This window comes from Panthera pardus, unplaced genomic scaffold, assembly GCF_024362965.1.
Source record: "Panthera pardus isolate Hobbes unplaced genomic scaffold, ASM2436296v1 HiC_scaffold_13, whole genome shotgun sequence".
In the NCBI taxonomy this organism is placed as follows: Eukaryota; Metazoa; Chordata; class Mammalia; order Carnivora; family Felidae; genus Panthera; species Panthera pardus.
Window position 1 is genome coordinate 20,842,174 of NW_026526688.1, and position 24,184 is coordinate 20,866,357.

Consider the following 24,184-nt stretch of genomic DNA (forward strand, 5'->3'; position numbering starts at 1 on the left):
CCAGTTTAGTGACTAAAAAAAGACCCACAACAATGTGCATCACTGTAAAACTTCAACACAAGTCCAGGGGAAGCTCCAGTGTAGGAAGGAAAAGATACAAAGAATCACAACTAAAAAAGGCACTCGCCTTCTCAACAGCAGCAATGAAAACTGGAAGACGTTGGAAGACAGAGCAGTTGTCTCTCAAAGATCTGAGGGCAATGATTTTTAACATGGAGGAATTTAAGATTTTCTTAGACATCTAAATACAGCCTCAAAATATTTATCTTTTATGCACTTTCTCTGAGAGATACGTGAAATGTGCTCCACCAAAATGAGGTGAAATGATAAGACTGAATTCTCAAAACAGATGTAATAAAGAATGACAAAGGGAATCCCCAGGCTGCTAGCTAGTGAGCATGTCTAATGAAGAGCCAACCCGAGATGGAGCAGGAAGAACAAAACTGACAGACTGATTCATGTAGAAAATTGTACTGAGAAGTGTATACAGCTATTGGTGGGCAGAGCAAAGACTCGGGTATGTGGTCAAAGGAAATTAGGTCAAAAAAAAAAAATCGAGACAAGTATTAATTTCAGGTGAAAAAAATGTACAAGACTAAGCAATAAACAGTATTTGCTTAGTTCAGCAGTAATATTTATGCAGTTTGGTTACATCTACGGGTAAATGCAGATGTAAGCTAAAGACACAATTAAACAAGGAGGACGGTATTAATATAATTACACGAGGAATCATTAAGTGACCTAAAAGGCTTCACCTGCTATAACAGGAAGTCAACAGAGAATGTCTAATACATAAATAAATAAATACAAACACATTATTCAGAAATAGAGTTAAAGAGCCAAAGAAATCATACAAAATACTGCCTGTGGAACAGGATGAGGTGGAGGCAAGAAATGGAATGATTTTATTTTGTCACATACGATTTCCATGTATGACTAGGAAATACATAAAGATAAATGAAAAATCCAGCTCTTCTGCAGTAATCTCAGTTTTTATGACCTTTTACAAAAAAAAAAAAAAAGACTAAAGTGCTTTAAAAGTAAACATTGCTAAATACAAAATTAAACTAGTGTTTCATTTGGATTTCAATAAGGATAGTAAAGAGGTCTGTTTACTCATGAGAGTGAGAATAGGGAAGCTGTAAATTTTGACACCTTTAAAAAGGAGCTGCCTTCAGTACTTGAAGATGACTCAGGGAAGGTGTGTTAGTCCCAACCAGAATACCTGATCGTCGTGTTCAGTTTCTTCCGCAGTTTCAGTGTTGGCCTGAAGTGAAGTCTGAACATCTACAGGTCCCTCCTCAAATTCTTCTATCTCTTCATCTTCATTCTCATCTTCTCCACTTCCGTAATTCGTCAAAGCCTGAGTTTCAGCTTTGGATAAGTCTAAGTTGATTAACACACAGTTTCTAGTAAATTTCCATCACTAAATCGTAGTGTCAGCTACCACATATTGCATTCCTGCACCGCACAAGTCCTTTACAACTAGTATCTGAAACCTTCCAAACCGTAAGCACTAGAATACTGTGGCACAGAAAGGGGAAGTAATTAGGCAGGGCCACACCAAAAAATCCAGAGTGGCTGACACCTACCTCTGTAATCACTACACTCCCCCCAACTGTGTGAATAAATGACCTATAAAGAACTTGCATATACACCTAGTACGAGCCTTTCCACTTACTAATAGACACCGGACATTCTTCACTTTCTTCATCTTCCTCTTGTTCAGAAACATCAGATCTCACGTTTTTGGGACCGTCACCATCATACATCTCAGATGTTTGAGTCTGCTTAACTGTTTCGGTCTCATCCTTGTCCTAGTCACAAATAAACATAATTCCTTAAAATACATTTTAAAAACGCATACAGTAAGTCTGCCAAAAAAAATTAGTCATTATCTAATAAAAAATACAAAAAGTAATTGTTTTTAAAAGAAACTGAAGTTTTGTCAGAATCTCAAACATTAAAAAGCTGTTAAAAGTTATTTAATTTTCTCTTTCAAAAGCACTGTCTTTAGTCACAAATTAATTAGCACATACTTTGTCTTCATCATCAATTTCTCCAGCAGGTGAGCCATGATCTCCTTCAAGAATCCTTTTGGCCTATAAGCAAGTTAAACAGAAATGAGGGGCAACCTTTCCGCATTATACTTGTATTTAGTAACTTTCACAAATCTGCGGTTTTTGATAAATAATCCAAAGCACTGAACGCTATCTTAGAAATGTAAATTCAACTCTCACTGAAATCTTTTAAATTAGCAAAACAAAACCAACACTGCCCACCTGACAACTCCCTGGATATATAACAGCATCTCAAATTTACTAATTCTAAAACAAAACCTTGACTCACTCCCCAAACTGAAGCCTCCCAGTCTTTCCAGTCTCCGCAAATGGGCCTTCAACAAGTCAGACAACAGAAACCAGCCTGTGCTGTACTTTTATTATCCATACCTACACCATTAAAACTCCTCACGGACTCAATCGTCAAAATGGATCTGTTGGTGCACACTCAGAGCTAAGTCACATCATTTCTTACCTGGACTACTATAGTGACCTTACAACAGTTTCCCTGCTTCTGTCTCTTCTCTCTTACAATTCCTATACAATGTGGTATCTAGACAAACCTTTTGAATTGCACAAGAGATTATGTCACTCCTCTATGTGAAAATTTCCCATGGGTTTCCATCATGCTTAGAATAAAATAAAAGAGAACGTCCTTACCAGTTTGGCCTTACCTACCTAGGTGACTTCATCTACACTCTCACTTCATTTAATGGGTTCCTGCCACCCTAACCTTTTTCCTGTTCTCCAAACTGCTCAATCCTGCCTCAGCCTCTAAACTCACAGTTCTCTCTACCTGCAATGCTCTTCTTTCCTTTCATCTTCATTATAAACTCCTTGTCTTTCATGCCTTAGTTCATACACCCATTCAAACAGCCTCAAGAGACTGCCTATCTTAAAGCAGCCCTTCCAACCATTTCTTACGGGTTTTTTTCCTGTTTTATTTTCTTCAAGCTCTTAGCAATCAGTGGCTGAAATGATCTGAAACTGATCTATGTCTAGATTGAAAATATTATGAAAAGTGTTAAATAGATGACTTGACTTTATCTACTTTACACTGCAGGGAGAAGGGTTACCTCTTTCTGTTTTGGGTCCTGACCTGCTTTCCCTATGGTGCTTAGAGAGCCAAGAGGAGGTATGAGGTCTTGGTATGCCTCCAGTTGACGGGAAAAAAAACATCCAGTTTCATACGTGATCAAGGCAAATTTAATAGGGCATAAGAAGCTACAGAGATGTGCAACCAAAGTCCTAACTTGTAAACAAGACATGTGTGTTGGTTGGGGTGATCAATATTCCTGGGACATCTACTGGGGTGGGCAACTGCTACAGCAGGCAGTTGGCTGGTTGAGGCCCGGATCCCAGTCCCCCTCTCTTCAGCAACTGACAATCATGTGAGTAATATATATGACAATTCCTGTCACCAATTTCTGTCTGTATTCCTGATCTTTTAGCCACTGCTATTACACTGAGATTCAGTATGTGGCTACCATATGTACTGATTTGTGTAATCTGATTAACTGCTATTACTTCGAAAATATGTTTCCTGAGGTCAAGTGTGATTTCAGATAATAATGATCAAGAACTATATTTATATGCTAATTATAACTACTCCTAAAGCTAAATCAAAGTGAATATCATTTACCTCTTTGGCATAAGACTGTATCACTCCGGCTGCTTCTATTTTCCTTTTGCATCTCTGTTTAACAGTTATACTATTATTATCCAAATCTTGCATGAGCTTAAAGAAAGCCAATTCATTAAACAACACTTCAGATATTTCTACAAGAAGATCTTCTCCACAGTCTTTGAGTTTTCTGCCAGCAAATTTTGCCAGTGAGTCCTATTCAAAGATAAACCAAGTAACTTTAAGATTACAGTAAACTTCAATTGTGGGTAGAGCAACACAGAGGATAAACAAGTTTAAATGATAATACCCAGGGGAAAACAATTCTGTTACTTTTTAGTATGAAAAAAGTTAAAACTAAAGGCTAATATTACTAGGAAACAACAGTAATATTCTTTAGTGATATTAATCTAAGTAGGAATTGTGCTAGTTCTGCTTAAAGAGTATATAGAAGGAAAGGAAAAGGACATCAGGTCATCCATAGATTTACTCCCTACTTAGAACTGGTGGCCACTAGAGTTAAACAGGGAACTCTAACACCAAATGTTCCTACACGGTATCAGGGGTACATATTTACCACGGTGAGAAGCTGAGGTGCCCACTGAGGAAAACACACAGTCTTCCCTTTCTAATGTTAATATCAGAGTATTTTCCAAGTTTCCTCCTTTTATATGAGCCAGCATTCTTTTTTTCAAAGTCTGCTTATTTTGGGAGGGCCTGGGTGGCTCAGTCAGTTAAGGATCTGACTTCGGCTTAGGTCATGATCTCGTGGTTCGTGGGTTAGAGCCCTGCATCGGGCTCTGTGCTGACAGTGCAGAGCCTGGAGCCTGCTTCGGATTCTGTCTCCCTCTCTCTCTACCCCTCCCTCACTCAAAGTCTGTCTCTCTCAAAAATAAACATTAAAAAAAATTTTAAGTTTATTAATTTTTTATAGTCTTTTTTAAGTTTATTCATTTATTTGGGGGGGGGGAGGGGATAGATACAGCGGGAAGGGGCAGAGGGAGGGAGAAGAGAGAGAATTCCCTTAGAGATGATTGGATCAAATTAAGACACACACCCTAACACAATTTTTTTCCCTAATACAATCATCCCCACCCAATGGATGCTGCTGGAATGGACATTTATTTGAATAAACTGCATATTGCCAGAAAATGGCCAAAAAAAAAAAAAAGTCTCAACTAGAGGGTATAGATTGTAAGTCATGTAAGTATCAACTCTTACCTGTAATATACTTCCAAGCTGTTTATGAAAGAACTTTACAAACTCTTTGCTCTCATCATTTTGCTGGGTAAGGGTCAAAACCATGCGTCTCACTGAAGTTAGAAGTTGAGAAGAGCATACTTCATCCATGTGCTCCTGAGAAAAATCCAAGCTGGTAAGGATATAAACTTACCTACTGGTTAAGAAATACTAATTCACGTGAGATTTTGTCTTGCATAGATGCTTCTCAATTTTCAGGTACACATTTTGAAATACTCATTCATAGAACAGCCAGACTCCCACACTATACATGTTAAGGGGTTTATACATTTTAACCAACCACAGCAGGTAATAGCCAATAAAAGAAACTGGCTATTTTTCATCACTTCCTTTCTTACACCTTACCTCACAGCTCACCTGCTACCCACTTGCTCCACGAGTTTTCTAACTCAGCTTTCTCAGTGTCAGCACTGTGGTCACTCTGTGCCCTGGAGGATGTCTAGTGGCACTCTGGCCTCTACCCACTAGAGGCTAGTACCTTTACCTTTCTAAGTCCTGGGAACTAATTATGTAGACATTACAAAATGTTTTTAGGGTCAAAATCACCTCAGTTGAGAACCAGCGTCCTAACTTCTGTAACAAGCCCTTTTGGGCAAGTTTCTTCTCCTTCATCTTCCTTGAGAAGCATGTGCAAGCACCTAATAATCCAAATCATGGTTCACTTTTGGAGGTGAGTCCCTATCACATCCACACCAAGTAACCTCAAGGTTCTAATTCCTCTTCTGCCACTAAACTCATTTAGGCAGGTCTTCTAACCTTTACTCAGCTAAGTTTCTGTTCTGGCTTTGTTTTTTTTGTTTTTTGTTTTTCTATAGAAGTGTGTAAAGTGAGGTGGCTAAACTAGATGATTTCTAAGCTTTCTTAAACTGAAGGATTTAAGGCCACTTTTGAAAAATTCACTGTGAGAGCAGGTGACTTAAAAAAAAAAAAAAAAAAAGGGATAACAGTCCCTTGTCTTCAAGGAATCAAATACCAGAAAAGTCAGATACATGAACGATCAATCACTACATGCTATGCACTGTCCAGTAGATCATACTTTTTAGCTGTAGGGGCTGTTTCTCTTTCATGACTGAGCACAATGGCCAGCTCACAGGAGACACTTATTACTGGCTGATAAACAGATATCATAAAAGCAGCACACTAGGTTCTAGAAGGATTTGCAAAAGCGCATTAGAAACAACAATTATCTCTGAAAAAGACATTTCAGCCAAGCAGAAAAGAGGGAAGGCGCTTTATATTTTTAATAGTGACAACCTGTACAAAGGGCTGATGCATGAAAAAGCAACAGCAGGAATAGGAAATTTTGAGCAATTTAAAGTGAGTGTACCAAATGGAGAACTGGGAGAGATGAAGTTGGGAAAGTATACCAGGTCCCTATATGAAATCTCTCAAAGGCTGGGGAGGGGGGAGTCTGCTTAGTAAACATTCATTTCTTGCCTATTATGACAGGCAGTCTAGGTAAAACACGAGCATCTGAATTAAGGTTATGCTACCGGAGAGAAGGAAGGAAAATCAGTTTTGGACTTGCTGGTGACAGAGGGTTAATAGAGTCAAGAAGTCTAGCTTAGGTGACTGGGTGTAATACTAACATTAACAAAGTTCTTATAATCCTACCAAAAAAGTCAAGATTTGTTGGCCTCAAAAACTTTTTGAAACACTAAATTAAGTGAATATTTATGAAAGGGTATCACTTAAATCACAAACAAAATGGTAAAAGCAATGAAATTTCCTGACTGCAGATGCCTGCATTCCCTAAGCATAAAACTAAATCATTCAGGCTTTTTAACCCTTAGAAAATAACTGTACATATTAAATATTACTACCAATATACCTAATTTAATCAAGAAAGACATGTTTAAAAGTATGTTTTGTGTCACGATAAAACAAAAACGTAAAATAAAAAAGGCAACACTCATCTCTGTTTCAGATGAAAGCAAATAATCACTTAGTTTAAGTCAGTTCACCTGAAGGACAAGAATATGTACACATTCTTACAATTTATAGGAATATCAATACTCTTTTTGGAGAGGTGAGTATATATAAATAATGGGAGATAAATTTATAGGATTGATGAAACTGATGTTTTTAGCTTTCTTAGGTCTACCTGTATTTTCTGAATTTACTATAATAAAGTCTTTTTTAAGATTTAAAAAACAAAACAAAGTACTTGCTTTAAGAAATTACTGCTTACCTTCAAAAAAGGAATGACTTCTTTCATAATGGCTTTAATTTGCCGGTCCAGCTGCTGAGTATCAATTCTAGGACATGGGACAGTAGAAACTTCGCTTACAGGTTGTTGTGAACTACAATTTTCAATGGGAGTATCTATTTTTTAAAAAGAAAATGACTTATTAGCAAAAAAAAGCCTATGATATTATACATATGCATTTATTCAGAATCCTAAATATTAAAGTCTGATGATTTTATGGGAAAATAACACAAAGGAGTATCTATGTAGTTTTAGCACCCTTAATGAAAAGAGAGTGGTAATAAAACTACTATTATACGTCAGGTGGGGCTATACGGTTTTTTTTGTACATATGAACTATAGGTTTTTACTTCTAATCAACCGCGAACACACCTTCCAAGTTAGGAACGGTAGCCACGGCAGCAGCACCGTCCTCATCCTCAACAATCCTGCAGGTGCATCTTGCGTTTGTGCTCCTCTCGGCTTCTGTCTTCATGCGCTCATATTCTCTCATTCTGGCTAATGCCTGATCTAAGTGAATCACAGTGTTACCTGCATATGGAATAGAAATATTTCAAGAAAATATAAAAGCAAACTTTGTCATGTATTCCTCACAAAGTATTAATAAAAACAAATGTCTGACCATAGGTAAGGAAACGTAGCTTCAACAAATTCTAGATACTGCACTAGCTGGGTAACAAGGCATGTTAGTCTCTTAGACTCTGAAGTCCATCCTGATTTCACTACATCATGTTGCTTCACGTGAACAGTACAAAGAAAATACATCCCAAATATCACTCAAATCCTGATGAAAATGATCCAACTGAACACAAGCAAATAAGGTCAGGAAAAGGCCTGAGAAAAAGATTTCCCAGTTTTCCTTTGTCTACTTCAGACAAAGCTAGTGGTGAAGGACTGTAAGAAAAAAATTAATAAATGAAACAAAACACTTGGTAACTCAGAAAGGGGGAATGACCTGAAGGGGAAAGCCTGGCCACACAGAGATTTTTTTCTATATTGGGACGAGTTCAGTTCAGACTTGACAGGTATTTACTCAGAAGGGAGCTAGGCTTAGAGTCCTTGATAGTCAAAATAAGGCAAGGAAGACTTACTGCTTTGGTAAAAGGTGCACATAAAACAAGGCAAGGTCTGGCCCTTTGCTTTGTAGGAGACCTTTGGAATCACCTAAATCTTTTCTCTTCATGTGAAAAAAACACTAGAATAATAGCACCTTATTTTATCAGCTAAATGCCCTGGAGGTCTGAAATGACTGAATCTCTGTTATCTCTTGAAAGGGAAACAATCAGGTACCTATACATTTTTCTTTTCTCTAGTCTCCTTTCCAAGTCTAAGACTCCAGATTTTCTTCTTACCTTTGAGTTCTACAACAACCTTCCATGCTTGCTTTACTAATGATGAAAAAAAAATGCAATGTGTCATGCACATTGTGAGTTACCTGGGTTTCTCACTAAAGACTATTCATGCTAAGAAAGTTCTTATCTCAAATTATGAAGTTAACATTTTTACTGAAAATGTGACTGGATGAGGCTCTGATACCTCTCAATTTTTCCCATTTATTAACTAGGAAACCTTAAAGGATAACGTTTCCGTGAAGGGAAGGAAATTAACATTTCCTGAACTCCTATTACACATGCTAGAAAGTTGTCTGTATTTTTCACAAGACCACATAGCAAGGTAGGTTAAGACTCCCATTTCCTTAGGGTATGCAGTCAGATGATCAGATGATTTGCCAAAGGCTAAGGAATTAACAGGAGACTCTTGACTTTAGACTGATGGACAAACTTTTAACCATGGTCTTTCTACCACATCTTGCCTTTTTGGAACTCTGGTTCTTAGTGTAATTCAAAGACTGTATTAAAGTCATGTTCTAAGATTATAAAAAATTCTGCTTACCTAGATCATCTGTTGCAAATGGCTCAAAATTTGAAGATACAGACATGACGCTAGCATTGTCAGCATCATTTTGCTCACTTATTTTATGTGTTTCTCTCTCAAAGTTCTTCTCAAAAGTTTCCTAAGTTATAGTTTAAAAAAACAAAAATCACTAATATTTCTTTAAAATTTTTATATGATATCCAAAATTTAACAAAGAAACTAAGTGTTGGCATAAAACTATATACTTAAAATTGTGATACAACTAAAGTTATTAAAGGTTGAACAGAGAGAACATTAAAATATTAAGTAACCTTGCAGAACATATGTCCTTGAGTAGATAAAAATTCACAGCGCCAGCTACTAATTTTAACTTGGAAAATTTAAACACTTCAAATGATTTCTACACCCTCAGGGAAATTCTCCCATCTCTAAACCCTAACAATACCTAGGACTTTACTATATATGGTTTTACCAGAAGAAAAACATGACAGCATCATTCACTTTAAACGCACTTTATTGAAATATAATTTACATACAACAATGTACTCGTTAAGTGTACAGTTGGATGAGTTCTAAAAATAACCTTATGTAACCACTTTCCCTAAAGATAAAGATCATTTCCACCAGCTCAAAAAGTTCCTTTGTCCCCTCTGCAATCAGTCTCCACTACACTCCACTGGTATGATTTCTATCACCAAATTAGTTTTGCTTGTTCTAGAACTTGACATATAAATGGAACCATTCAATATACACTCTACAGTGTCTGGCTTTTCTTTTGCTCCATATGTTTCTGAAATTAATCCATGATGTCATATGTTTCAGAAGTTCATTATTTCTTAATGGCTGAACAGTATTCCAGCATAAAGATATACCGTATATCCATTTATCTGTTGATGTTCATTTGAGGCTATCGTGACTAACGATGCTATCACCCTAAGAATACAAGTATTTTTGTGGACATACCTTTTCATTTCTCTTGGATGAATACCTAAGAAGAAAAACTGGTTGCATGCCATGTTTGTGTTTAGGTTTATAAGAAACCGCCAAACTGCTTTCCAAGTGTTTGCACAATTTTACAATCCCATAAGCAGTGTGAAAGTTCCAACTGCTCTATATTCACACCAACACTTCTCATTGTCAACCTTTTTAATTTCAGCCTTTCTAGTGCATGTGAGGTAACACCTCATGTGGTTTTAACGTGGACACTGGCCATTTATAGATCCTCCTTCACGCAGTGCCTGTTCAAATCTTGCCCATATTTTACCGAGCTATTGGTTTTACAAGGGAATTGTAAAAGTTCTTTATCGAGTCCGGATTTATTATTTATATAGTCATTGTCAGATATATGTACTTAAATTATTTTCTCCTGTATATATGGTGTCTTTTGAAAAGCAGAATTTTATTTTTATGATGTTTATCAAATTTTTCCTTTACAATTAATGCTTTGTGCACCCTAAGAAATCTTTGCTTATGTTCAATCATGAAGATTTTCTTTTAGAAGTCTTATAGTTTTGGCCTTCTCAGGATTTAATTTCAAAATAATTTTTGTGTATAGTGTGATTAAGGAGAGTCCCACATTCTAAAACCCACTTCACAATTGTGTTCTCTCTCCTATTATCTTTAAAATTTTTCTCTTAAGTTATGAAATGAAACCTCTGTCTCTGATTATAGGAAATTCAGGCATTACAGAATATGATTCAGGAAATGGAGTCATTTTGTTGCTCCTTCAATTAAGATTGGAAGGTAGAAGTGCTTTTGCCATTTTATGGCACCATTTTATGATACAAAGTGTTTCTTCCTCTTCCTAAACTTCAATTCTTCAACTCTCTTTTGACTTATAATTCCCAGATGCCTACTTTTACTTCTCTCTTTCCTGGGCATGAGAACTCTTACATACTCTGAAATATGTCTATACAAGCTCCATAAATGAAGCTCAAAAGACCTTGGCTTAAAAACTTGGAGAATGAGAGTCTATATCTGTCCAATATGGAAACCACTAGCCATGTGGCTATTTATATTAAAATTTAGTTCCTCAGTCCTGTTACCCACATTTCAAGTGCTCGATAGCCCCATGTGGCTAATAGCTACCATATTAAACAATGCACATATAAAACATTTCCATCATTGTACCAAGTTCCACTGGACAGCACTGCTCTAGATCTGTGGGCTGGAACACTGGATGTTGTGTTGCTACTGACTAAATAGCATTAACAAAGTGTGGATGTTAATAACATTAATGATGAAATGAAGTTTTGAATGAAAAATTAAAGAACAATTTAGTTATTTAAAAGTAATACTAAGTACAGTTCTTTGTGCCAAATCAATATGGTTATGGGTTGAATCTCTGCGTCGACCCCCCAAATCCATATGCTGAGGCCTTAACTCTCAATGTATTAGGAGGTGGACCTTTGGGAGGTAATCAAGGCTCAGATGAAGCAATGAGGGCGAAGCCCCCATGGTGGCATCAGTGCCCGTACAAGAGCCATTGGAGCCACATGTGGACACGTGGAAAAGGTGGTCATCTGCAAGCCAGGAAGAGGGCCCTCACTGAGTACCAAATTTGCTGGCGCCATGATCTTGGAATTCCCAGGCTACAGAATTTATTTTTATAAATAAATGTTATGTGAGAAATAAATGTCTATTGTTTAAGCCACCCAGTCTACAGTACTTTGTTGTACCAGCCTGAACTAAGACACTTAGGAAGCAGGTATCTTTAAATTTTATTTAACTTTAAAATCTTGTCAGGTTAAATTAACTTTATCATAAACTGTAGCTCAGTTTTCAACTTGCTACTGACGGTAAAGACCAATGTGCTCAAACATTTTAAAATAACGAAGTAATACCATGTATAAGAAATCTGGATAAAAAGGGAGGCAATGGGAGGTACAGGAGACAGAGACATCATTCATGCTCTCAGCAAGTTATTTCAGTAGCTAATAAACTTTAATGTAACTGCATATCTCCTACTTTTGTATACAGCTGGACCACTCTTCATTTTCCACAAAAAAAGAGTACATGATTTCCAAGTAGTTATAACAGCAATCCCAAGTAACAATTACTTACATTATGTATTTGACATTGTTAAGTGAATTAAAACCATGTACAAGTTTGTGTTCAGAGAGGTATAGGAGTTGGAGCCTAAGGTTTTAAGCAGAAAAGATGACTTGGGAAAGTACTGTTTCAAACATGAATGTAAATTAAAGAGCAAAAATTCAGAAAATGTCCTCAAAAGTTATAAGGAAATTAGTACATGTGAAGAAAAAACAAGAAATCTTTTGAGAAAATACTATCTTTTCAAAAGAACTTACAATGTTAAAATATCAACAATGGGCAGAAACACAGCAATACTGTTTCTGACTCTCTATAGCAGATACTTGCTGTTCAGTTATGGCACTCTTATCCGTGAATTTCCAAATACTAGAACTGGCAGAAAAAAGAAATGTATTTGCTATCCCAGGACCACATATTACCTTTTATAACAGCATCAGGGTCCAAACCTTTTAGATGATTTCCAAACCCCTAACACATCATCTCCTCACTATCCTAGTGGTTTGCCATTCACTCATTCAATCACTTCTATGCTAGGTAGGGCCTACTTGAAGAACACCATTTACTGAAAATACACCATTTTCCTCACCACTCTTTTCCTTTTCCCAGTTGCTTTTACTTTATTCAAAATTTTCTTCAATAACTTGAGTACATTAGCTTTTTTCCCTGGATAACTTTTTTTTGTCCAGGCTTCTCTCTTCTGACCCAAAGACCTGATTTATCTTGTATTTATGTATTTAAGGGCTCTGTGATCTGACTGCAGTCTGGTTTACTGAATGTCTTGAATAAACACAAGACACTTTACTAAATATCTGTTATCAATCAATTCCTATGTTGGGCACCAGAGATATAAACACAGCTATTTTAAACCTTATAACGTATCATTTATAGATAATTTTGGGGATTTAACTGCTGACATATTTTAATTGAGTTGTATACCTCACCTCAAAATGATGTGTTTTACTCAGCTTTTTAAGAAAGCTAAAGACACAATTATCAGGTATCTGCACAATTTATAACAACTTATTTAACTTTTGTTTACTGCATACTGAAATTATGTCTACATTAATCATGATCAGCTTACATCATCAGTGGTAGCAAGGCTTTCACTGGGGGTAAGTTCTGAGTTTGAGGCTATCCAAGTACCAGAATTCACTGACTTTACATTTTCCCCTTCTTTTTCATGGTTCTCAGAAATATGTCTGGATACTATGTCCTAAATAAGGAAATAAAATAGTTACTTACGTAAAACATTTAATTTTTTTTCACAAATTTAAAAGCAGAAGCAGATAGAATAACAAATGCAATTCTCCTCACCTGTTAATTATGAGGAAGAAATAACATTAAAGACAAAACACTAAAAAATTGCTCAGAAAACGACTTTTAGAAAAGCTATTTAAGCTATGCAAGAAGCTTTAAATAAAATGGTAAGACAACACATGAAAAATGGATCATTATACATATGAAGAAGATGTACTTCAGTCTAAGAAAGCAACCAGATATAATCATGAAGAGCAGTACCAGACAGGATAGGAAAAAGAATGTGAGGTACCACATACCTGCAATGCATATAAAGCCCTCTGTCTCAAATAGTCTGTATTAAGTAGCTGAAGCTCATGGAAGAGTTCAATAAGAAAATGTGGACGAGATTCATTTTGAGAAATTAATGTAGCTACTTCAGAATAAATGGTATCCCGCAAAGCTTCAAACATGGAAAAATCACTCCCAGTTTCTGGAAGATATAAAAGATCAGAAAGTTAATAGTGATGAAATACATTCCTGACCATTTCTACTGGGTTGTATCAGTACTCTCAGGTTTAAATTACTTAAAAATCAGAACATATTCAATTCTATTTCAGGGCTTTTAAAGTAGAAAAAGAATCTTAAAAACTACCAAGATAAAGATAATCTCAAAAATATCAAGATATATATTAGAAAAATACTTAAATGTATGGACAGTATTACCTAGCATTATTCAGACTGTACTTATTTCTCAAAAAAATGATCTGGATAATTTTACACATTTCATAGGAATAATCAATGGAAATCTTTCAGCACTCGAATGAAATAAACAGCAGATTAATTTTTTTTTTTTTTTTTTTGCTAATATGAACTTCGTTACAGAAAAGGAAATTTATTTAGTTATGGTTTAGAATAAACTAAATGCTGCCAATAAAAACTACTATTTTAAGGTCTATCTAGTTAGGTCTATCAGTTCTCAAATCTCACCTACCATTCTATACTGATGGAAAATTGAATTTGTAACTGCAACACAATATAGGTCAATTTTGCTAATGTCTTACTGACACACTCAGCCTAAGCTGGACCAGGTATGACCCATTTCAAGTTTTCAGTTACACAGAATCTAGGCATCACTCTATTATTTAGCAACAATTCTGCTATATGTATTATTTGTTGGTAACACAGAATCATTGCCCTTAAAGGAATACAGTCATACTTTTATTTTTAAGAGTGCAAATTAACAACTGTTCCTCTGGTGCCTGGATGGCTCAAGCTAGTTAAGCTTTTGGTTTCTGCTCAGGTCATGATCTCACAGTTCAGGAGTTTGAGCCCCATGTCAGGCTCCACACTGTCGGCATGGATTCACCTCTCCCTCTCTCACTGTCCCTCCCCTGCCCACTTTCTCTCTCAAAATAAATAAACTCAAAAAAAAATTTTTTTTAAACTGTTCCCATTTTCAGTTCTCTATTAAAAAAAAGCCTCAGGGCGCCTTGGTGGCTCAGTGGGTTGAGTGTCCGACTTTGGCTCAGGTCATGATCTCACAGCTCGTGGGTTTGAGCCCCGCGTCAGGCTCTGTGTTGACAGCTCAGAGCCTGGAGCCTGCTTTGGATTCTGTGTCTCCTTCACTCTCTGCCCCAACCCACTTGGCATTCTGTCTCTGTCTCTCTCAAAAAATAAATAAACATTAAAAAAAAAATTTTTTTTTAAAAAGTCTCTAGCTCTTCTAGCTATCAAACTCAGTACCCTTTCTAGAGCAATAGTAGAAACATGGGTAAATAGTCAAGTTCCACAAATATCAGTGACAAGATTCTAAAACAGAGAATTTAAAATGTTGAGTGTTTTGATATACTGTGGTTTTAAATAAATACACAAAGATCATAAAGATTTAATTCACTTTTTGCAAGAGAAGATAAGAATATGCAAAGCAAATGAGGCCTAATGAGAAAACCTCCTACTAACTTATGTCTTAAACCTTAACATCTTCAGGTCTCAATTTCTACAAGTATAAAATAATAATAACGAATACACAACTTCCCTATCCCTCAGACATTTTTAAGTATAAAATTAAAATAAAATAAAATAAAATAAAATAAAATAAAATAAAATAAAATAAAATAATAAAATACCAATGTTCTTTTACTAGTTTTAAAATGTCCACATGTGGGGCGCCTGGGTGGCGCAGTCGGTTAAGCGTCCGACTTCAGCCAGGTCACGATCTCGCGGTCCATGAGTTCGAGCCCCACGTCAGGCTCTGGGCTGATGGCTCGGAGCCTGGAGCCTGTTTCCGATTCTGTGTCTCCCTCTCTCTCTGCCCCTCCCCCGTTCATGCTCTGTCTCTCTCTGTCCCAAAAATAAATTAAAAACGTTGAAAAAAAAATTTTAAAAAAATAAAATGTCCACATGTGATATTTATTTTAAGTCTCTGTAAGAAATATCTAAAGGAAAAATCCAGATAAGAAAATAGATTTTAATACACAAACTTCCAATTTATGTACTACAGTTGGCCAGTTAAGTCAGAAAATGTTTATTATTTCAAGATATAAAAACAAAGCATATTCAATGACATCTGTCATACCTCTGTAGGTGATAAAATTTTCATTCTAAATTATATATCACTAAAGATTAAATTATTCACAAATAATGAATTATGCTGAACACATGCTCCACCCGGTAGAAAGTTTTTGCCAGTTTCTCCTCCTGAACTAAAATGCATTTGTTTAAGCTAGAAAATCCTTGATCTCAATCAAGTTTCTCTGATTCCATCTTATTCTCATAGTTCTTTAGGAAGTATCACAGATATAAGTCAAGCTTAGTCTGTGCTAGATCCTTGTTTTTTCTTTAGATTCTCCTACAACAGACTTTTATTCACAACAGACTTTTATTTTTCACTTATGTATAGTGTAGGGAACCATTAAAGAATATTTATAATTCTAAATCACACAGAACCATATTTAAAGAAAATATATAGGATAAAGATCAAAACAGCACTTTGGAATGTCTGTAATTTTCCATGCCTTTTTATTTATCAAGGTCTTTGCATGTCATTGTTTTTGTTTAATGGTGTATTGGCTCATTTTTTAAATACAGATGTTGACTAGTGACGACAAATAAGCAGGTACAGCAGAAGTCACACCTAACACTTAAACACTGTAAATCAAAGCTAGGAAAAAATAACGGTATTCTTGTTTCAAAAAATATTAATGCTTTTAAGCACTTAAGAAATACAAAATAAATAACTTCAAATAAAACACTAAATTATAAAAATATTTTCTATTACCCTTATGAATGTGTTGGCTATGTTCTATACAGTAAATGAAAATGAAAACCAGAAAGGCAGCTAATTTTATCACCCAAGTAAAGAACTATAAATGAAAGCCGTCAGAATTTTATGAAGTCTCTTTCACTTTTACAAGGCAAATGACATACATACACTAAGCTAAATCTAAAAATAATCAGAGCAATAAAACTAAGGATATTTAGGACTAATGGAAAGAAATTAACACAAACTGGACACCAAAACTAAGCAGATTGTTACCTGGCGCTTCATTGCATGCATTTCTGTTAGACTGCTGTAGCACTCTCCTAGCATGTGCTGTAGGAAAGGGCAGACATAAGGATGAACATAAAATGTGTATGAATAGTAAAGACAGGGTCTATAATATGAGTAAGTGAATAAAAAAAAAAAAAGCAAATTTCTTTAAAATTGTTTGCCTGAACTGAAATGTTATCACAAGATAAGGTTTTTACTTTGTTTTAAAATAATCTTACTAGGGAAAATACAAGAAGATTTGCTATAAACTTACATATAAACAATGTGACTGATGACGACTATCATAATACACTTCTGCCATTCACTCTCAGAAGCATACACATCAAGATCAAACTCCCCCAACTCCTTAGGGAGAGGATGGGACAATTAAATACTAGCAGTCCTATGTGCTACACTCTAGTAATCATGTATCAAAAAGCACTAGCACATGCTATAAAGAATTTCAGGGTAGTGACTAAAACAAAGTGTTTTCAGAGCATGAATATGCAAATACACACAGTGTATATTTACACAATTCAAGCATTTTTTAGTGCACCAAAATTCAATCCTTATATTTTTCTAACAGTAATGTCTGAAGAACTATGGCCAAATATCCATTATTTAGGTAACTTAATAATCCAATTAAGTCTTTCAATTTAATGCCCTTCCCCAACCTCCACTCGTTTACTCTTTGAAGATACCACTATTTGATAAAGACAGTGAAAGGGGATAAAAGTTACAAAATTTTGGTAAAATGCTGGGGTCGTGTCAGTAGAATTGATAGTTTTGCCAAAAGGATCCTAGACTTAGCAGAAGACCAGGACTGAAATTTCCACTATGCAATCTCCTAGCAACAGGACCTTGAGGAAGTCAGTCAGTTCAAAACACAAACAAATGTGGGGTTTCTTTTCTGATTACAAAAGCAATAAATACTCATTATGAAAAGTTTAGAAAATACAGAAAAGTTTCAAAATGATAAAATCTCTATTAACATTTTGATGGATTTTCTTCCAGTCTTTTTTCATTGATATTTTTGTTAACAAACATAGTTGGAATCATACTGTTCAGACAACACTAACTACCAGTATTGTTTTCACTTTTTTTTTTTCCCCTTAGCATAGATAAGTACAATTACGGAGTTAAGGGCATGACTTTTGAAGCCTTCCAGAAAAACCGTACCAGTTTATGTTACCAGCTCTTTATGACACTGGGAAAAAGGTCTCTCTGACCATGTTTCCTCAACTGCAAATGGAAATAAAACCAATTCACAGCATTATGAGGCTCAAATGAGATGAGTAATTTAATTTGTAAATAGTAGAGCATAATACAAATGGTAGCTGCTACTCCAGTTTTTCACCAAGGGTCCTACTGACACCTGAGAAGAGTCTATATTTACTGCCTCCCTCTTCATTTTTCTTTGAGATGTACTTGTTCTTTATAAATTGGGAAAGTACCAGTACTTAATGTAAAACAGTGACAAACACATACAACTCCATTCATTCATTCATTCCTCCCTTCACTCAATCAACACTAAGCGCCTACCATGTGTCCAGTATCATGGAAACGTTGAAGGTACAAATATGAAAGGTATTACCTGCTGCCAAGGGACTCAAAAAGGTGACAGACACTTAAACAGGTAATTACTATAAAATGTGATACAGGCAACAGAAGAGATTTACACAGGCTACAACAGAAATGAAAAAGGAGAAAGGGAAACATATCTGAGCTTAGATCTGGATACAATTTCAGGGAAATTATGCAGAATTAACGTTTTATTTAAGACTCCAGTAAAGAAAAAGGCTTACAAAGAGCAAAAAGGACTCAGGCAGAAAAGACACTTCCTGAGGTGAGAAATGGCATGATAACTATGGGCAAACTTCAGGTCAGTGCCTTGGAAAGAAGAGACAAGTTCAAGGCAGAGGGTGGGCAGAGAAGAGTCTAGAGATGCAAGAAAGAGCCAAATCTCCGCTGGACAGATGTTACATTAAAGCATTTGGACTTTCCCATTAAGTATGGTAAAGCCAAAGATTTTAAGCAAGGAATGATATGATTTTATATCGAATTATTATTCAGAGAAGATTTTCAGAATTTCAAATCGGTTTCAAATTAATGTCAACTATACTTTTAGTTTAGAATTTTATCAAAGTGTCGAAAGCTAGTATCGCAATAAAAATATTTCCAGTTTACATCTCTTGATATCAAAAATATATCTACTCTACTTATACAAAACCTTCCACATGATAGAAAATTCCAACAGACCACTTTTCAACTCTAAGATGAAGAAGTCCTAGATTAAAGCAAACCAAAAAAGAACATACCTGAAGATATTTCTGTAGACCTACTATATTTTATTATTTTTTCCAGCTGCTCATGATTCTTTCTGCTGAATACTTTTGCTTGAACAGGTTCTTCAGTCTGGGCTGAATGTCTGTTCCTACTTTTGCAAGGTTCACATGTGCTAGACATACTGGCACTTTCATACCCTTGAGTAAAAAAAGTGACAACTGTTATCAGTTGCAACTAACTCAAACTGAAAGGGAAATTGATTTCCACAGTGAAATAGTACACGTAACCCAATTTAGAATATATGAAGGCCTGGTATAAATAGACATACAAAATAGTAAAACAATGTCTTGCAATAACCTTTGGAAGCATGGGTAACAATAATATATTCTAAAACTTCATTGTCCTTTGATATTTAATGAGTACATCCCAACTCAAACTATATGGCAGGCCTTGTATGACCCAAATTCCCTACTAGACTCCAAGTTAACAATTTTCCAGTGTTAGGAAATACAAGAAAGAATCCTATCTAGTCCACATAAAATGTCCGTAACAGAGAGAAGAATAATGGGCACTTGTCAAATATGTGTGCCTTCTTATTATAACTTGTGTGTAACAGGACTTGATTTAAAAGGTCTTACCCACCATAGGTTATCTATATACCCTACTAAATTTTCCTTGCTATATGGCACAAGATAGGACTTCAACTTTATTTTGTTCCACATGGATACTTGGCTATATCTACCCTCTTCCCAATGAAGTAAAACGCAAGCTTGGTCAATATATTAAATGTCCCTATTTATTAAGTTTTACTTCTGAGCATTATTTAAATGGCATACGTATTCCAATGCCATTTTCATTCTTTTAGCCACCGAAGTTTTACAGAATGCTTAAATATATGGTAAGGCATGTCCTACCTAGCTTCTCTTCTTTTCTTGGCTATTGTTAGACATTTGTCCTTCCATACAAGTGCTGACATTTTTTTTTCTAATTTCAAAAACAGTCCACAGTCCACGAGGATTCAAAATGGAATCACATTAAAAGCATTTCTTAACTTGAGGAGAACTGATATTTAATAATTTTACACATTCTCTTCTAAAAAGTTATGTTTGTTCCATCTTATTTCATGTTCTTCAAAAATATTTACATTTTTATAGATGTAGTACTTTCCTTGTTAAACTTATCCCTAAGGATTTACCCCCCTATCAATTTGGATACTACCACGGGAAGAGTATTTCCCCCCAACTTCCATTCTTCTGTTACTACAACAGCTAAAAATAGTTGCACACTTATTTTGTAACCAGCAACTCTACTAATTTATGTTGTTAACTTTAGTAGCTATTTTCCAGTGTCTCTTGGGCTCTCCCAGAAAAATATAAAATGTTTCCATTTATTTATTTAATTATTTAATTTTTTTGTGATAATGCTTTCCAAACAATGCTAGACAATTATGATGGTGGAGAGGGAACCCCTGTTTAATTTCTAATTTTGATACAGATTATCTTTGGAGTATTTTCATTTACAATGATGTGATTGGCATTAGCTAACAGCCTTCATTATATCAAATATTAAATATCTGTCTTCTTAGGTGCATTTTACTTAAAAAATTTTACTAGGAATGACTTTGAAGTTCATCTAATCTACCACTATGATTATATGACTTCTGTCCTTCAATTTGTTGATATCAAAATTATGTTGACAGATTTCCTGATAATGAATCATGATTACATTTCTGTAATAAACCCTACTGACAACAGTCTAATATTTGTCTTGATTCATGGCAGATTAAATTTGCTAATATTTCACTTTTCAATTTACATTAGTAACTGAGATTGATCTGTTGTTTACTGAACTGTTACCTCTCCTTTTCACCTTTCCCTATATTAAAGGTGTCTAATCTGATTCATATGTTGTTCCTGTTGTTTTCGGCAGATAGGACACACCAATATCTTCTTTGCATCGTGACTAGTTTGAATACAGGACTCCCGAGCTGCAGTACTCTTCTGTCTGTGTATGGGCATTATTTCACTTTCTTCTACTTCTTGTGTTGTCTGATGTCAGTTTGGTTCTTTTTTATCGTACAGAACTTGTTCTTCCAGTCTGGAAGCTTAGAAGATGTTTACTTTTTCCTTGGGATTAAGGAATTTTATCAGAATATACATAGGGGTATGTGGATACTGTCCCCCTTGCCTCCCAGCTGGACAACAGTTAGCTGCATTTCTACTAAATTCAAGAGTAGAATTCAGTGATGCATCACTTACATATTAACACCCAATGCTCATCCCAACAAGTGCAGTCCTTAATGACCCTTGCCCATTTAGCCCATCCCCCCCACCCAACACCCCTCCAGCAACCCAGAGTTTGTTCTATTTAAGAGTCTTTTATGGTTTGTCCCCTCAATTTTCTAGGCCAATAATTTGGGACTTAATAGCAGTTACCCTCTTTTTTGAATAATCTAAACATTATATGTGAAAACCATTTTTTCTAGTTCTATAGAATTTGTTATTAGTTTAATACACTTAAGTGTTTTTAGGATTTTGTTCAAGTGTGTATTTCCTTCAATAACTGTTTTTACTGGATTTTACCTGTTCTATCTAGTGTTCAGCTTCTGGGGCTTCTCTCTAGCTGCTGGTCCCTTTTGCATGCACTGTTACGTTCACTGGATGTCAGGACTCCTATCTACCCTGAAGGCTGGACCCAACTGTGGGTAGCTTCACTGGCATGCAGACAGCAGTTGGAAGCCTCACTCCTACAGTGAGTGAAGCAACATTCTCACCAGCAAGTTGTCAGTCTCCCACCAAGACAGTAAGAGGAAGCTTTTCTACTCAGTCTCCACAGCTGCAAAGGCAATGCTCTCCCACAGGCAAGGTAGGGACAATGGCACCTACTTGTTCAGGGACACTCTTTCCCATTAGTACCTTGAAGTGGCAAAAGACTGCTATTCTTCGAAGGAAGGAGGGTGTAAGAATAGTAGGAGGTGCACAGATGGCCATCCTCCAACCAAGTCTTCCCCGGGACTACAGAGCTCTGATCTTTGCCCCCAGCATTCTCAGAATGAGACAAGAGAGCCGAAAGCCTTGCTACTTACATGCTCCAGATCACAGTAGCTGCCCTGCTAATAACAAGTTAAGTCCCCCAAATACTGTCGATCTATTCTCTGTAACATCCATTCTGGAATTAACCTTCCCTTTTTATTTTTAAGGCCATCATTCAAATTAGGGCTTTATCATTTCATATTTGGGTTCCTAGTTTCTTCGTTGGTCTCTCAGACTAAAGTCTAGCCACTCTCATTCATTCTGCATGAAACTTACTGGAAAAAGAACCCTCTTGGTTATTTTTGACCTTCACATAAGCAGGTCCAGCAATAAGGGTATATGACTGACAAAAGGAAAAGGTAAAATGGAGAATTAAGGAAGACTACTGAGACTCCAGAGTTCCACTGGCTAGACCAGCTAGTAGAACACCACCACCACCACATGTTCATTAGCATAAGGGATCTCCCAACCCACCTCATCACTCCTTCCCTTGCCCACAATCTGTGTTACTCAGAATGAGTGGCGACACAGCTAGAAAAAACCCATGCTTTCAGCTGTGTCTCCACTTTAGCGACACAGCTCAGCCATGGCACCCTGGAGACCTTGCACATATCCACAAAGGCGACACAGGTAAGGACTGAACTGCAGCTGAGTCTAAGTCTTGACAGAAGGCCTTATGATCCTCCTGGAGCACAGAATATGAGAACATGGGAGGCTTGTGAGGAACTACTATGTGGCCATTTTTTATTTGCCTCCCCCCACCCCCTCGTAAAGCTGTCGTGAAAGTATTTTTTATCTCCTCCTGGGTTCTGATGAAATAGGAGACCTTTCTTTCTCAGGCTCTGGGGACACACCGCCAGACTATAAAGTGGAGCGTAGCTGCAGCACGGCACTGGCTCCTCAGTAACCGGTCCTACCACTCGTGTTGCAACTGTCATCTGGCTTCTTCTGTTTCAGTGTCCCCTTGTGGCATGTAGAACAAAGAACACAGGGAGCTAGGACTCCCAGATGCTCTCATTTCTATGCCTATGTAAGTAATGAACTCTGTGACTCTAAAAAGGGTTGTTTCTTTGCTGGCCACATCTGTCAGGCCTTGCCCTTCCCAATGCTTGACATGCATTTCAACTCAGTCTTCATCAGTAAACAACAGGAGAGGGAAGAGAAGAAAAATGAAATGACTCAGGGACAGTTATAGTACATTAACAGTTCAATCTGATTTTCCAAGAACGGGGAAGACCTAGACTATAGGATCCCACTGCTTTCTAACAATATCAAAAGAGGGAATGGACCTGCTAGAGAGTAGCCAAATTACAGGTCTGATGCATCCGGCCAGGCAAGAAACATCCGGCACAGCAAGAAATGATGCTCAACTCAAAGTCTGAATTAGAATGGAAGTGTAAAGAAGATTGTCACTATCACTCAATTTGTACCACCTTACTTCACATGCAGTAATATGTACCTTTACATATAAAGACCTGCTAAAGATGAAAATACATCGCCATCATTGCAAACAAAGCTAACTGAAGATTTAGCATGCTACTGCTGAAAACTGTCCACAAGTGCAAAACACACGAGCAGTTCAGTCTAGTAAATCAGGGACAGTATAACCAGCTGTGCTCTCTCTCAAGACAGCAGCTTAAGTCCCACCACGCTGATTTATTTGTCATACCCTATTTCCTTCCCCAGTTCCTCTCATCTTTGCCTGCCTCATCCTGACTCTAAACTTTTTTTTTTTTTCATTGTTACTAGTTTGGAATGCCTTCCAATATTTCTCTTCATCTACCTACATTTAAGACAAGTAAATATTCTTTTTTCTAAGAAATCATGGCCATTCCTACCCCATAAAAGAGCACTGGTCTAGCTCAGTGCTTCTCAGACTTTAATGGACATATATTCACATTAAAACATCTGGAATCTTGGGGTGCCTTAATCAGTCGGTTAAGCATCCGACTTCAGCTCAGGTCATGATCTCATGGTTCATGGGTTCAGGCCCCACACTGGGCTCTGTGATGACAGCTC

The 24,184-nt window shown here is 36.4% G+C and overlaps 1 protein-coding gene across 25 annotated transcripts in view; it reads right to left on the minus strand.

The window, feature by feature from the left end:
- PCM1 (pericentriolar material 1) overlaps positions 1–24,184 on the minus strand; it is an 83,817-nt gene that overhangs the window by 11,354 nt on the left and 48,279 nt on the right. For 17 of the 25 annotated variants that reach the window (XM_053900903.1, XM_019466701.2, XM_019466698.2 and 14 more), the window contains 12 exons: positions 19,166–19,330; positions 16,854–16,910; positions 13,636–13,808; positions 13,161–13,292; positions 9,047–9,167; positions 7,526–7,684; positions 7,136–7,269; positions 4,906–5,040; positions 3,703–3,900; positions 2,040–2,102; positions 1,682–1,817; positions 1,226–1,386 (listed from right to left, as the gene is read on the minus strand). In XM_053900903.1, coding sequence (XP_053756878.1) covers positions 1,226–1,386; positions 1,682–1,817; positions 2,040–2,102; positions 3,703–3,900; positions 4,906–5,040; positions 7,136–7,269; positions 7,526–7,684; positions 9,047–9,167; positions 13,161–13,292; positions 13,636–13,808; positions 16,854–16,910; positions 19,166–19,330 — 1,634 coding nt within the window. The remainder of the gene's footprint in view (positions 1–1,225; positions 1,387–1,681; positions 1,818–2,039; positions 2,103–3,702; positions 3,901–4,905; positions 5,041–7,135; positions 7,270–7,525; positions 7,685–9,046; positions 9,168–13,160; positions 13,293–13,635; positions 13,809–16,853; positions 16,911–19,165; positions 19,331–24,184) is intronic. The other 8 variants (XM_019466702.2, XM_019466713.2, XM_053900906.1 and 5 more) reach the window with 3 other exon arrangements.